General features: G+C 49.1%; 1 protein-coding gene across 2 annotated transcripts in view; it reads right to left on the bottom strand.

The window, feature by feature from the left end:
• Nucleotides 1-1,191: 1,191 nt before the first annotated feature.
• PDE6A (phosphodiesterase 6A) overlaps nt 1,192-15,570 on the bottom strand; it is a 56,928-nt gene continuing 42,549 nt past the window's right edge. The window contains exons 17-21 of one of the 2 annotated variants that reach the window (XM_027606334.2): nt 7,331-7,394; nt 6,967-7,041; nt 5,363-5,446; nt 3,602-3,749; nt 1,192-1,733 (exon numbers count right to left, since the gene is read on the bottom strand). In XM_027606334.2, the coding sequence (XP_027462135.1) occupies nt 1,654-1,733; nt 3,602-3,749; nt 5,363-5,446; nt 6,967-7,041; nt 7,331-7,394 (451 nt within the window). In that variant the 3' untranslated portion in view covers nt 1,192-1,653. The remainder of the gene's footprint in view (nt 1,734-3,601; nt 3,750-5,362; nt 5,447-6,966; nt 7,042-7,330; nt 7,395-15,570) is intronic. The other variant, XM_027606333.1, reaches the window with a different exon arrangement.

The raw sequence follows: 15,570 nt of genomic DNA, 5'->3' as shown, positions 1-15,570 counted from the left end.
GCAGTCACAGGGCCATGTGCTCTGTACGCTTTGTTCTCTGTGACTCGGGGCATCTGGAGGGAAACGAGGGAACGGTGCCACGAACTTGGCCCAGCTTATGCCTTCACTGGCCTTCATTCCTCATTTATGTAAAAAGGGAGGTTGGAGGAGATCCCTGGTTTACACAGAGTTTGGAGACACCCTCTGGTCCCCTCCTCCAAGCAAATGCTTTAATACGTTAGCCTCTGCTTTAATACATTCTCTCTGGGAGGAAGAGAAGTTCTGGAGCTATCGTCCACCTTGAGAACCAGGGACAGCGGAGCATGAGGCGAACAGGTAAATCCAGAATATGGGACAACTGACACTGTTTCTGCACCGTCATTGGCAAAGGAAAAAGAGGAAGGAGTGCTTTTGTAGATTAAAAGAGGCTTAAGAGACATAACAGTTAAAGTGTGAAACTCGTTTGGATCAGATTCAAGCAAACCAACTAATTAGGACACTTTTGCAACATTGGGGGCGAGGCAACGGACAGGCATCCCCAGCTGGGCTCCCCAGAAGGCAGCCTCTGCAGTGGTCTTGGTCTGCAAGGTGCATATTAAGGAATGCCCATAGGACCAACACCTGCGGAAGGGGAGGGAGTAGGAATGGGCAGAGGGAGAAGCTGAGCTGTGGTGGAGCTCCGGTGGCAGCCTTGGTGATCCCAGCAGGAATCCTGGAGCTAGAAGGGCCCTTTGGAGTTGTCCCGTGAGGGGCCAAGGTGGCCGCGCCTTAACAGGCATGGGTCCATCGTTGTGTGTAGGCCATCCTGGGAAAGGGCGTGACCTTGGACAAAGTGTCTCCTTGGAGCTGAGGTCATGTTTGTGGGACAGCACTGAGAGCAGCAGGGACCGCAGGTCCTTTACTCTTCAGGAAAGTGTCTGTGCAGCTCATCATGGCCTCTACCACAACTGGATGTGAGGTGTTCATTTGCTGCACGTGATAATGATGTGGTTATATTAGAAAACACCCAGATGTTTTTGAAGACATGTAATGGAGGAGTGAAATGGTATGTCTGAAACGTGCTTGTAAATACTTCAGCTAAAGAGAGCCCGGGTGGTTCCTTTGGGGAAGAGCATGCAACTCTTGATCTCGGGGTTGTGAGTTCGAGCCCCGTGTTGGGTGTAGAGATTACTTCAATCAATAAATACACTTAAAAAAAAAAGAAGACAGACCATCAATTTAATAAAGAAAAAACTTCAGCTAAGAGAAAAAAGTGCAAAAGAAATGTAAAAGGATGGATGAGCAAATGTGGCAAAATCTTGATATTGGAATCTGGGTGATGAGGAAGGAGGGAGGGATTTGTTATACAGTTCTCTACTTTTGAGGATGCTTGACAATTGTTACAAGAAAACAAAGTATAAGGACAAAAATGATTCTAAGCAAGCAGGTGAAGCTGCCCTTAATGAAATGTTTAATTGCTATCTATGAAAGCTAGAATATTGGTTTTAGCTCAGTAAAATACTCAAAACAAAAAATGTTTGAACACCACTAGATAGGATGTAAGCTAAATTCTCTTTCAGCTTTCAAATCCTATTACTCTTTTACTTTGCAAGCAGGCTTTTGGTTTTCTGCTGGCTTGGGTAGTGTCTTTCCGCGAAGGGTGGTGCCATTCCGTTCAGCCGATGCTGGTCAGCATTACTGGATACAGCAGGACTTGGATGCAGGTGTGCCCCCTGCTTGGCTGGGGCTTTCCCCCGGCTGATTTCCTGCCGCTGCTGCAATCAGACAGAAAGAGGACCCCCTAGGTGAGAGGAGGCTACCGTGCGCTTCCCCTTTGCCCTGGTTTAGACCAAGAGTTGCAAATTCAGGGGCTTTCCGCGGCTGACAGATAATCACACATGTAGAAGGCAAGCCAAGAGAAACCAAGAATGGCAAATAAGAATAAGGAAAAGAGCGGCACAATCGTGATGATAAACAGCAACCAGCACTTGTCACCACCGTCTGAGAGACAACAGGGAGTGGTGGAGACTGAGGCAAACTGGAGAGATCCCCGGTCCTGTCTAAAGGGGGCAGTTAAAAGGCAAAAGCCACTCAGCTCCAGCTCATTGTTGTCCTATAGAAATGCAGACTGATGTGGCTGAATACTGATCTTTTATTTTATTTATTTATTTAAATTTTATTTGTTTGTCAGAGAGAGAGAGAGAGAGAGCACAAGCAAGGGAAGCAGCAGGCAGAGGGAGAAGCAGACTCCCTGCTAAGTGGGGAGCCCGATGTGGGGCTCAATCCCAGGACTCTGGGATCATGATCTGAGCTAAAAGCAGACGCTTAACTGAATGAGCCACCCAGGCATCCCAAATATTGACCTTTTAAAAAAAATGCTGGAAATCTGGATTTTTTACAATCTGAAATATCCCAATTTTAAAACATATCTGCAGGCTACACGTTTGCACAGACCTGCCACTAGCCCCAAAGATAATTTGCAAATTAGAAAAAGATTCATCTTCCTCAGGACACTTTACTGCCATTTCTGGAAAATTGTAATAACCATACAAAGCTATGATGACTAGGGGCGCCTGGGTGGCGCAGTTGGTTAAGCCTCCGACTCTTGGTATCGGCTCAGGTCGTGATCTCAGGATCATGAGATCGAGCCCCGTGTTGGGCTCCATGCTCAGCGAGGAGTCTGCTTGGGATTCTCCCACCCCGTTTCCCTCTGCCCCTCCCCCTGCTTGCATGCTCTCTCTCTCTCTCTCTCTTTAAAATAAAATAAATAAATCTTAAAAAAAAAAACCCAAATCTATGGTGAGTGTCATGTACGGGCCACCTCCTGGAGCTTTGCAAAAAGCAGCCCTTGCAAAATACAAAGAGTACCCCCACGTTTGCAGCCACCAGTTTAGAATCTCCCCGTGATGCCAGAGCAGAGCTGGAGCCATGACAGGGTCCATGAATAAGAACACGGGTAGAGGGGCAGGTGTGCAGAGGCGGGCAGTCCGAGTGGGGCCTGGACTACAAGTCATGTCCTGTGAGGGAACTGGGCTCACACAACCCACAAAAGAAATGACCCGAGGGAGGGAGAGTGTGCTGTCAATCGGGAAGAGCTGGAGCAAACAAATCCCATCTGATTCCTGAAGGTGGGACTATGGCCGCTAGGTGGAGGTTTCAACAAGGAGAAGAACTGCAGCTCAGGGAAGAGCCTTCTAATAGTGGTACTGAAAGAGGATGTCATGTACGGTAGTGAGCCCCCCATCACTGGTAGTGTGTAAGCAAAGGCTCACAATGGTATAGCGAGCATTCAAACACCAGACAGAAAGCCAGAAACACGGCCCCTCAAATTCCTTCAACCTGTAATTCTAGGTTTTCTCCTTGGCCCCTGGGTAGGGCCCTATGTGCACAGCCTTGGAATTGGAATCTGTCCTGCATTGGCTGGGGGACAGTTGGGAATCCTAACTGGGAGGCTCAGTCTTGGGAATGAGACTCTTCCCCTGACTGTGCCTTGGCCACGGTATTTCATCCCAGCGAGCCTCAGCACGCCGTTGTGTGCAGAATGAGGGCACTAACAGGAGCTGGGGAGGCCTGCGCGGGACCACACGGCTGGGGCTCTGAGACCAGGCCAGGCACGCTGTGAGTGCTCCGTGTGTCCACACACCTTGCTTGGCTGCCTCTCGCTTTTGCTTCTCCTCCTCCAGGGTCTTCATCTTGGCATCGTATTCGTCGGCGAGCGTCTTCCACTCCTTGCGGTTGTTGGTGATCCCATCCAGCATGGGAGTGATCTCCTCGTGGAAGCGGGAGAATTCCTGGAAGAGAGAGAGCCTCTGGTGCAGGGGCCATGCCCCAGGGTCCAGTGCAGGGGAGAGGCTGGGCTGAGCACGCCCACCACAGGAACGAGCTGCCTGGGGCGGCGGGCTTCCCGTCACCCAGTGGTCTGCGTGCTGACGCTGTGGGGCCTGCAGTCAGCAAGAGCCCATCCATCCCTCTCCTGCTTAAAACCCTCCTGTGGCAGCCCCTGTCCTTCAGGACGAAGTGCAAACTTCTTCACACGGCTTCCGAACCCCTCCAGGGCCACTGCCCTCGCCCCTTGACCATTTTGAACCCTCTGGGTGAGTAGAGTTCTCTAGTAGAAGCTCACAAAGCCTCTCTTCCACCTCTCACTTCATCGTAATGACTCCCTTTGCCTGTGTCCCCCAGGGGCTGTGGCCTTGGAGAGGGCAGGGACAGTGGTGCCTTGTTCACGGAGGTGGCTTTGGCCCAGCACAGGGTCTGGGGCATAAAGACACCAGGAAACACTTGCTGAGAGAAACTGGGATTTGTGAAGGGGAGTCTTACGGCCCCTTAACTCCAAGAATAAAAATAATGCCTTTGAGCATAGCACGTTATAGTTTACGCAGCGTTCTCTCCTTTGATCCCCAGAAACTCCTGGGAGGTGGGAAAACAGGATGCCTCCCTCCTAGATTTTCAGGGGAGGAAATCAAGATGCAGGTGGATGGAGTCGATTGGCTCAACGTGAGAACGGCAAATCCAGGGCCCACTGCGGAGTTCCAGCCAGAGCCGGCTGTGCTCAGAGCTCCTGGGTTTGGATCCAGCTCTGCTGCAAGCTGTGTGACCATGGGGAGGTGACCTACAGAGCTCAGCGTCAGCCATAAAGTCAGGACGGTACAGTACCTACCTCACAGGGCTGTGATAGTGCATGCAGGGCATTCAGCCTCGCCTACCTGGTTTAGTAATCTTGCTGATGATAGTGGGGAGCACGGTTACACTGCCCTGTTGCTCTGAGGACCCCAGTTAGACAAGGTATAACAGAGAAGCACCGTCCTCCCCAGCACAGCAGAAAGAGCCTGGGACTAGGGATCAGGTACCCTGGCTCTAGTCCTGGCTCAGGGCTGACTCCAGCAATGCTGGCCGGGTCATTTCTTATGTCTGGCCTCTGCCTCCTCAGGTTACACAGGACCAAAATAAAAATGACAAACGGGAGGCAGATGGTAGCACAAATCACACGGAGTTGGGAGCAGTGGGTTTTCAGTGGGTTTTTTTCTCTGAGCAAGAGCTCAAAGAAATTCCAGACGATCTTTTGACAACTGGCTTACCTTGACCTATCACATTTCCACCAGCAAGGGAAGTTAGGAGGGTGTGTGTTTGATATGCCTCCCCTTTTCCTGTCTGAAACCACATTTAGTCATCTGTCCCTATGGTGTTGAGCAACTAGAGTGGGTGAAGCTCCAGGCTGTGGCCTGAGTAGACAGTCACTCAGGACCCCATCGGGCTGGACTGAGGACCAAATGCCAATGCAGATGAGAAGCTCTTTGTAAACACCCACCAGTCACTTGCCAGGGTTTAGGATTCCTGATGGTGTTTGGGAATTCCTGGGTTTATCAAAGACACCTCTCTGGGCCTGAGAAAGCCAAGGACCTACCTTGTAGACAAAGGTGCAAACAAAGTCAATGAAGCCGACCTGAAGCTTGGGGAGTTCATCCGCCTTGTTTCTGTCCATCATGGGCTGTCGTGGAGGAGAAAAAGTTAACTGTACCGGGCTCCTCTTGGCATGATGCATTAAAAGGGACCCCCCCCTACCTAGGAAGATTTCTTGTTCAAAACAAAACAAAACAAAAACCTAACTAAACCTGAACTCATCAAGTTTCCAGATCTGACTAGCGGTTTGCAGGAAATATGGGGATAAAGGAACATATTAAATAACACCATGAGAGTGCAATCAACCGAGTCCAGACTGTGGGAAACTACACAACGGAAGACCGACGGTCTTCAACAAGCAAGTACACGGCAGACAAAAACAAAAAACAAAAACCAGGAGAAAATCTGCCGTGTATTGAAAGAGACTCAAGAGACAGGACAACCAGAGGGAGTGTGGTCTGTGACTGGATCCTGATTCGAAAAAATCAAACCTAACTATTTTTCTCACTCGATCAGGGAAAATGAACAGAGGTTAGATGATAATAAAGCATGATTTCTAATTTTGTGAGCGTCACAATGGTATTGGGGTGTGTGCGTGCCTGCATGCCCCACGTGTTTTTCTTATCTCTTAGAGAGCCACACTAAAGTCTGTATGGAAAAAATGATAACATCTGGAATTTACTTTAAAATACTTCAACCAAAAGATAAGAAAATGCCTGAGGGTGGAGGGATAGATAAAACCAGAATGCCTGTCACTAGTAGTGGTGGTTGAACCTGGCTGCTGGGTCTCTGGAGTTCATTCCCTAGACCCTCTACATGTTAAAGTGCAGAAAAGAAAGAAGAGAGATCCAAATCCGTGGCCCTGTGCTACTCAGGTTGGGACGCTCCCTGCTCAGTTGCACTCGGGCTCTCACAACCCTCACTGCCTGTGCCCTCCCTCCGGCCCTGCCCAAGCCTCACGTGGGTGCCCCCCCCCCATCCTCAGCACTGCCCCAGGCTTCACCCATCCCCATCTCCATCAATGGCTCTGTCCTCAGAATGTCGCTCCCTCCTACCTCACCTCTGCTTCCCAGCCCTGCCCTTGCTCAAGGCCTTAGTGAACCTCTCCCTGGGCTCCTGGGCTCGGTGACTGTCCTAGCCAAGCCTACTTTCAGTGTTGATGGGTGCTCAGCTTGCCAAGGTCTTCCCCTTGCACGCTCCGTACTGTTAACACAGGGCCTGGGGAGGTGGCCTCCTAGACTGTTGGAACCGGGAGGAAATCTGTTTCGGGGTCCCCTTGTCCACCTCTACTTAGCTGAGGGAGCCAAGGATACCTACCCAAACTTGAGGAGGGCTTATGATTTAGGACGGCACACATTTGCCGAGCCCACTTCCAGAGTTGCTGCTTAGGCGGGTCTAGGATGGGGCCTGTGAATTCTCATCTCTAATATGTTCCCAAGTAATAAGGTTGATGGTGGTATGGGGACCATACTTTGAGAACTAGTGCATTAGGAAAAGGTCATCTCTACGGTAAGATCACACATGCCTATGTCAGGGGGCACGTCTGTCTATCAGGATAAGATCATACACACTCAACATCAGGCTGACGTCCCCCCACCCCCTACTCACAATGGGGTTCTGTTGCAGCACTGTGCGCTCAAGGTCACCTTGTTCCCAGAATTCCGCGGCAACCAGCAGAGCTACCTGCAATAGGCAGACCACACCCCCCCCCACCCCCGACAAAGTCAAGCCCCAGCCCAGATCTTCCTACCTCTGCTCCCACCTTTCCTGGGTGTCCAGCTCAGTGAAAGTTAACCCCCACCCCTGCCTCGCCACCCCCTTTGTCATCATCACTGGAGAGGCACTAAAGTGGTTTCCGTGTCTTGGCAGATGAGGCGAAAGTGGGCTGCTTCTGGAACTGGGAGTCCAAGCCACATCAGCTGCTGTCGTGATGCCGGGACTCCCCTCCTCTCAGGTCAGGAGGGGTCCATACCTTACTCTGCACCTCCCAGGGCTTGGTGATGGCCGAGAGATCACAGGCGGTCATCATCATGGCCCTGCACACAAGGACACCATCCATCAATCCAGAGCTAATTAAGGCTGCAGGTGCTGGTTAATTCTAACTATCTCTCCTTTCTCTGCACCACATTGCAAGGAGGGGGTCACTGCTGCATTGCATCTGGAGGTCGGGCTTTGAAGTCAGACAGAGGTTAAAATCCTGCCTCTGTCAATTACCAGCAGTTTGGCATGGGGCAATTAAACCAACCTCTGTAAGCCTCAGTTTCCTTATCTGTAATAATAACGGTACTTTCCTCATGAAATGGGTGCAAGATTAAATGAGATAAGATGTGTAAAAAAATCTTAGCAGAGGGCCTGGACATAGTATGTGCACAATAAATAGTGGCGATAATCATGAACATCTATTGGGTTTTTCTTATGTGACACGCACTGTTCTAGGTACTTTGGAAACATCGATTTCATTTCAATCTCAGCACCTCTTCAGAGTTCTTTCTGTCCTGTCTAGTGGAGACCAGTGTTTCTCAAGCTTTATCTCATCATCCTCCACCTTCCACATCAGCCTCTATACACATTTTTTCTGTAATCACTCCACCATGAAATCTTAATACCATAGACACGCTGTGTATCTGTTTGGAGGGCCACAGGTCACCTTAATACCTAAGGCTTTTTTTTTTTTTTAAGATTTTTATTTATTTGACAGAGACACAGCGAGAGAGGGAACACAAGCAGGGGGAGTGGGAGAGGGAGAAGCAGGCCTCCCACTGAGCAGGGAGCCTGATGCGGGGCTCGATCCCAGGACCCTGGGACCATGACCTGAGCTGAAGGCAGACGCTTAACGACTGAGCCACCCAGGCGCCCCTACCTAAGGCTTTTTGCTCCACCTCCAGGAACTGCTTTTTGCCTGGGCTGGGGAGTGATGGCACCCCCATTAAAAATGCATGGTATAAGAAGTACCACGTGAGTCATTTCAGGAAGCCTCCCATGAAGTAGTAGAGAGAGGGATTGGGGACAGAAAGAATGGAAAGATAAACTCTTAAAGCAGTTTCACAATAACAGGAGGAAGGTAAGACAGGTATTATTACCTAGGTAGGTAGAGTAGAAGGCAGAGAAGGAGGGGACAGAGACAAAGAACTGGAGGAAGGGGGGAGTTGGGGAGGGTGTTTCAGAGCTGGGGGACAGCAGCATGCACGTCCGGGCTAGGAATCCAGGCTCGTGTGGTGTGGACATTGCTGGAAATGGAAACTGCATCCGAGAAGAAGTGGAGAGCTATTGAAGGTTGAGGACCCGGTCATGACCTCTTTCGAGCTGTGCGGCAGGAAAGCAGGCTGGCAGCACCCGGAGGGTGGCGCAGAATGGAGCGCGTGGGGAGGAAGGAGAGGATTTGCTGCGGTGATTCCGGGGAGGGCAGCAGGGCCTGACCTGCCGCTGTGTCTGCTGGTCAAGCTGCCTTGGTGGGCTCCCCCTGATTTGGTGAGACTTGGTGAGGCAGGTGGCCAGGGGCTGGGGAGAGGAGATAGTTGGAGAAGGCTGGGGGTCTTGCTGTTTGGATGATTTTACAGTTAACCAGCTGTATCTGGCATAATTTATATAAGCTGGTCTGGGAAGCCTTCAGAATTACTCATGGAACAAACTGGTGGTCACCAGAGGAAAGGGGGCTGGGGGAATGCGCAAAAGGGGGGAAGGAGAATGCGGAGACAAGCTTCTAGTGAGGGATGAATACACAGCATAGGGAAGACCGTCGGTGGTATTGTCACGGTGTCGGATGGTGACAGACGGGAGCTACACTTCTGGGGAGCACAGCATAACCTACAGGATGGTCCGATCACTATGCTGGACACCGGAAACCAGTGTAACATTGTGTGTCAATTATACTTCAGTAAAGAGTTATTCATGAAATACTATCAGGTTTAGTTATCTCTCGTTAAGTAAACCCTCCAAAATTTGTAGGATTCTTTAAGTATATAAGCTTTCAGAACTGCATACATTTCTTTTGAAACACCTTCATGCTTTGTAATAGCTTCAAAATATATGCCTCTGCTTCCTATCAAGTGTCAGAGACCTGTTACCCTCAAATAAACTAAGCAAATGAATGTCTGGCCGTGCACACCAGAGTCCCCGGCTCCCTGTTACCCACCAGTAGCCACACTTTCAGTCCATGGGTAGGTGTGGCTTCAGGAGAACACTGGATGTTTACTTTCCTTGGCAGGAGAGTTGGTGTGAAAATCACTCCCACAGCTGGGGAAACACACCCGGTGTTTTACAGACAGAGTCTGTGGGCCTGGGAATGGGGGAGCAGGGGAGTGAGGACTTCTGGGCACCAGAAAGGCAAATCCAAAGCCTCATGCCCTAAAGACAAGGCCTTGCATTCACTTCAGCACCATCTCCTTAGGTGCCGTGGGGCCAAGGTGCTACGCTAGGTCTTGGGCATCCAGAGAGTCTGGCAGAGAGCTCACAGGCACTCAGAGAACTGACAGCAAAAAGCTGTCATCACAATATGCTAAGGGAGATGGCAGAAAGAAGTACAAGTTTTAAGAGGGGAAAAAAAAAATCTGAAGGTGAGAGCAACTAGCTCAGGTCAGGGGGCATGCAAGAGATGACAGTGGAGGAGGGTCCTGAGGGGTGCATAGGAGTTCTCCAAGAAAGGGTACAGTCAGGAGAGATGCAGTGGAGAGTACGCAGGATTGCCCAGGGCTGAGGGTTGTCCAGGAGGGGGCTGGTTCACAGGCTCCCTGCTCTCTGAAAGCTTACCCACGCATTGGGGAGTCACGCATTTACCACACTAATGGATGTGAATGTGTAAACATTCTCTGGGGGAAAGGAATTCGATTCTTGAAGAACAGGTCTGAACCATCAGGGAGGGCTCCCCTCACCGAAGTGACCAGGACCTGAGGTCTGGAGACAGTGTAGCTGTCCATTTGGTAAAGGACTAGGTGGGCGAACACATTCCCAGCAGAGAGAACATCCAGTGCAAAGGCCCTGGTGGAAGGAAGCCTGGCACATTCAAAGAGCTAGAAGGTGGGAGGAGCTCAGGAAGCAGCAGGAAATGGCGGGGAGACGAGGCCCAGGGTATAGCCAGGGCAGGCCCGCAGAGCCTGGGCCGTGCCGGGGGACCGTCTTCATGCCAAGAACAACAGGAAAAGCTTCCGAAGGAGAGTTTGAACAGAAGCCTGAAGCAACCAGATTTGCATTTTATGGGGTCACCGTGGCTTTAGTGTGGAGGGGACAGGAACACCAGCAGGGAGGTCCAGCCAGGAAGCCATTGCAGGACCCGGACAAGTGTCCGGATAAGCAAGGCTTTTAAGAAATAGACTCAACAAGGCGTGGGGCTAGATGAGACGTGCCTAGTCAGGACGAGGGAGGTGGCAGCATGGGGGACGGCAAAAGACAACGGGCTTCCCAGGCAGAAAAAAGCAAAAGTCACAAAGATTTTGTATGTGGAGACATGTGAACCTTAGCCTCTGGGTAAGCAAGAGGCATCAAGAGGAGGAGGGCATGGAATGAATGGAGAACTGTCTATAAAATGCCATGCAGGGGGGCGCCTGGGTGGCTCAATGGGTTAAGCATCTGCCTTCGGCTCAGGTCATGATCCCAAGGCTCTGCACTCAGCGGGGAGCCTGCTTCTCCCTCTCCTTCCTGCTTCTGCTCTCTCGCTATCTCTGTCTCTCTGTCTCTCCAATAAATAAATAAAATCTTAAAAAAAAAAAAGTGCCAGGCAGGGCTTTGGAATCAGAGCAACTAGATCTCTGCTCTTCTCCTTACTTGCTGTGTCAGGGCAAGTGACTTCATGTCTTTGAGTCTCTGTCTGTTTTGTAAAAGGAGATAATCATATTAGATTGCATCGTGAAATTCTGACTTTGTGGGTCAAAAACAATCAAAAGTCAACAATTTCATACGGTTTGATGTAATACATGCGTCCTACGGGCTACTGTGACCATCTCATAAGATGATCCTGTGAGTGCGCACATTGTTCGCATTTTCTTTATCATCGCCTTCATCACGTTAACCACGGTCACCCAGGTGCGCAGGGCTTGCTGATGGAAGCAAGCTGAGCTCCTGCTCACCTGGCCCGTCGTCAAGGCAGATCTCTCTTCCGCAAGGCTGTGCGGCTCAGTGGCGCTTCTCCCCGACCCCTGGCTGACCTCTGAAAGCACCCCAGCCAACCCGGCAGGGCATTTAGACACTCCTGGAAATGCACCGGGCCTGGAGGGTGTAGCCTGCCAGGGAGGGCCTAGGAAGCCTGAGAAAGCTGTGGGTGTGCAAGAGAGGGAGAGGGTGAAGGTTTCCGGTCCCCGATGCCTCCAGTAATGTGCATGTGACACTGCGTAAGTCCTCACTCTCTCATTTGCAAAACACTAGACCAGGGACTGGCAAACTTTCTCTGTAAAGCGACAGACAGTAAATAATTTTTGCAGACCATGTGGGTTCTGTTTCAGCTACTCAACTCTGGCATCGTGACGTGAAAGCAGCTGGAGGTAAGTAAAGGCAGAGGGCCCAGGGCGCAGGATACTTTTAGAGGCCTGTGAAAATGTTTGAATTTTATTTTCAAGTCAGAAGAAAAAAATAATATAATAATGATGGAGATGTAAGAGTGAATTCAGCCTGCATTATATTGGTCTTTATACCAGCACAGTCATAAAATACCATTTTTTAAAAAATTTATTTTAATGGAGGAAGAAGCCACAGAGGCAAAAGTGCCTAGGACCCACCAAAGTCATAATGTGGCCATCTGCAGAAAAATAAAATGTTATTTATGGGTATTGAAATGTGAACTTCTTGGGTGCCTGGGTGGCTCAGTCGTTAAGCGTCTGCCTTCGGCTCAGGTCATGATCCCAGGGTCCTGGGATCGAGTCCCGCATCGGGCTCCCTGCTCCTTGGGAGCCTGCTTCTCCCTCTGCTTCTCTCCCTCTCTCTCTCCCTCTGTCCCTCATGAATAAATAAATAAAATATTAAAAAAAAAAAAGAAATGTGAACTTCTTATACCTTTTGTCAGGAAAGCTTTTTTTTTTTTTTAAGAGTTTATTTATTTATGTCACAGAGAGAGACTCAGCGAGAGAGGGAACACAAGCAGGGGGAGCGGGAGAGGGAGAAGCAGGCTTCCCACCGAGCAGGGAGCCCGATGCGGGGCTCGATCCCGGGACCTGGGACCATGACCTGAGCCGAAGGCAGACGCCTAACGACTGAGCCACCCAGGCACCCCAGGAAATCTTTTTTTTTATTATTTCCCACCCAATCATTTAAAAATGGAATAGGCATTTTCGCTCATGAGTGGTACAAACACAGGTGGCAGGCCTCACACCCCAGCGCTGGAGGATCCCGAAGCCCCTCCAACTCATGGTCTGGTCAGACTGTGAGGAGCGAAACTGGAAATTAAGTGGAGACGTGAGGGGTTTCATGAAGAATGGGCAGTCACACCCTCCTTCGAGAGTTACTTTCACACCTCAGCCCAAAGTCACTATATTGAAGTAGGGTCACCTAAGAACTAGCTATGCAGCTAGGAAAGGCCGGTTGGTTTAGGTTGTGTCAAGGGGTTAGGTGTGGACCTCAGACTAGATGGCACTCACTGACAGGAGCCCTCCAAGGTCATCAAAGCACGGGGCGGGGGAGGGGAATGTTGAGTGTTTTCCTAACAACCAATTCTGACACCAACTTCGTGTCCTACGATTCAATTCTGACACAAACTGTCAGACTCCACAGGCTTAAGGGCTCAGTCCCCACAAGACTGCCCTCGCTTCAGAGGTCAGTCACAAATACCAGGTCCTCCGGTTACCCACACTCTTGTCCAACTTGGCTACAAAGTCGGGCGTTCCCACAAACATTGCCTTCGGATTCAAAAATTTGCTGGGACAGCTCACAACATTCAGGGAAACTCTTTACTTACAGGATACACTTCAGGAATAGCCAATGGACAAGAGGCACAGGAGAAGAGATGGGGCGGGAGTGGGGCATATGCAGAGTTTCCGCACCCTTGTCACATTCCCAGCACCTCGATGTGTTCACCAACCCAGCAGCTCTTCGCACTCTGTTGTTTAGAGATTTCTATCATGTAAGCATGATTGACTAAATCACTAGCCACTGGTGACTAACTCAGTTTCTAGCCCCTCTGTTCTGCACAGAGATTGAGGGTGGGAGCTGAAAGTTCCAAGCTTCTAATCATGCCTTGGTCTTCCCTGGTGATCAGCCCCCATCCCGAAGCCCTCCAGGAACCCACCCAGCGTCGCCTCATTAGAACAAAAGACACTCCTATCACTCCTACAGCTCAGAGCATTCCCAGGGTTTTAGAGCTCTGTGTCCGGGAACTGGGCACAAAGACCAAACACATACATCTTCTTAAAGCCCAGTAAGCTCCCCACACCACTATGTGCTGTGAGCAATACTGCACAGCACTCCATGCCCAGCTCAAACCCCATGATAATCCATCAGGTAGAATTAGGAGGTAGGATCTCTCATGCTCTTTGAGCAGATGAGGAACTGAGGCATGGAGAGGTGAAGTAACCTGCTCAAGGTCACACCAAGCAGTAAGTGAGAGAGCAGGGACTTGAACCCAGGTTGTGGGTGCCAAAGCCCTTCACTGTGTAATAGCCACACTCTACCCACGTGGGAAGGTCTAATTGTATGTCATTGATGGACCCCTAAGACTGCTTTACAGCAGTGGATTTTCAGTCAGGGACTGTATTTTGTCCCTAGGGGATATTTGGCAATGTCTGGAGATATTTTTGATTGTCACAACTAAAGAGGAGGCTGCTACTGGCATCTTGTAGGGAGAGACCAGGGATGCTATGAAACAACCTACAATGCACAGGACAGCTCTCCACAGTGAGTTGTCCCCAGATTTCAGCAGGGTAAACACTAACCTTAAGGTAGAGAAACCGGATTTACAGGCATTCAAACGGTCATTGAGTGCCTACCTAAAGAATTTTGAGAAATGTTTACTCTCTTATGTGTTTTTAAGTTGACATCTTGACAATTTCATCATATGCTTAAATATTTGCAAAGGATCTAATTTATAGCACATTAAAAACATTGGCATTTAAAAATGAAATTGTTACATCATTCTTTATATACAGAGAATCTAAATGGCATAGCAGTTTCATGGCAACCTTTGGCCCATCATCCATTTAAAAATACATGAACAAGCTTTTCTATAAGCGTTTAAAATTTTACACCTTCCTTTTATCCCTAAGCTTGTATCTCCACTTGCCTTCACCCACGGATTTTATCCTGATGTTTTTTTTAAAGATTTATTTATTTATATGCGAGAGAGAGCGAGAGAGAGGGAGGTGTTGGGGGGAAGCAGAGGGAGAGAGAGAATCCAAGCAGGCTCCCCACTGAGCGTGGAGTCCAACATGGGCTTGATCTCACGACCATGAGGTCATGACATGAACTGAAACAAGAGTCAGACACTTAATCAACTGAGCCACCCAGGCGCCCATCTAATGTTTTATATTTTGGGTGTGTGTGTGTGTGTGTGTGTGTGTGTGTACATGAGTACATATGCAAGTATATATATGTATATCAATGATCACCTGATCACCATTTCACACTAATCTGCAACCAAATACGCCCCTTAACTGAATGATATAACTAAAGATTTTCTTTCTTTGACCATAGGCCTCCAAGTACTGAAAACTTTTTGGGAGGCACTTATTATTATTACACAGTTAACCAATACAACAAAGATATATTGCCTGTTTTTAGAAATAATTATTAAATGCTCAGGGTAAATTTTTTTTGGCAGTTCATCTCTTAATGAGACAGGATGAGGCTTATTTAAAAAAATCAGTTAATGGGCACCTTGGTGGCTCAGTCAGTTAAGCATCTGCCTGTGGCTCAGGTCATGATCCCAGGGTCCTGGGATCGAGCCCCGCATGGGGATCCCTGCTTAGTGGGGAGTCTGCTTCTCCCTCTCCCTCTGCCCCTCCCCCTGCTTGTGTGCTCGCTCTCTCTGTCAGATAAATAAGTAAAATCTTTTTAAAAAATCAGTTAATGAATGAATATTTCTTATTGCTAGATTAAGATAGGATTTAGCATGTGTTTTATGCCAGTTTTTTTCTTTTTATAGATGCAAGTAATTAGAAGCCTTGGGAATGGAAATTTTGTTACAGCGATGTCACTCAATTCTTCCAAATTAACTGTTGAAAAGTATACTGTGATCATTCTTCTGAATGATTTATCAGCTGACAATTCCATTAGGTTCTCCTTCAATTTTGTTTAAAG

This window comes from Zalophus californianus, chromosome 5 (genome assembly GCF_009762305.2).
Source record: "Zalophus californianus isolate mZalCal1 chromosome 5, mZalCal1.pri.v2, whole genome shotgun sequence".
Lineage (NCBI taxonomy): Eukaryota > Metazoa > Chordata > Mammalia > Carnivora > Otariidae > Zalophus > Zalophus californianus.
Note: the sequence above shows the minus strand (reverse complement) of the source record. Positions and strands in the feature narration are given on the sequence as shown.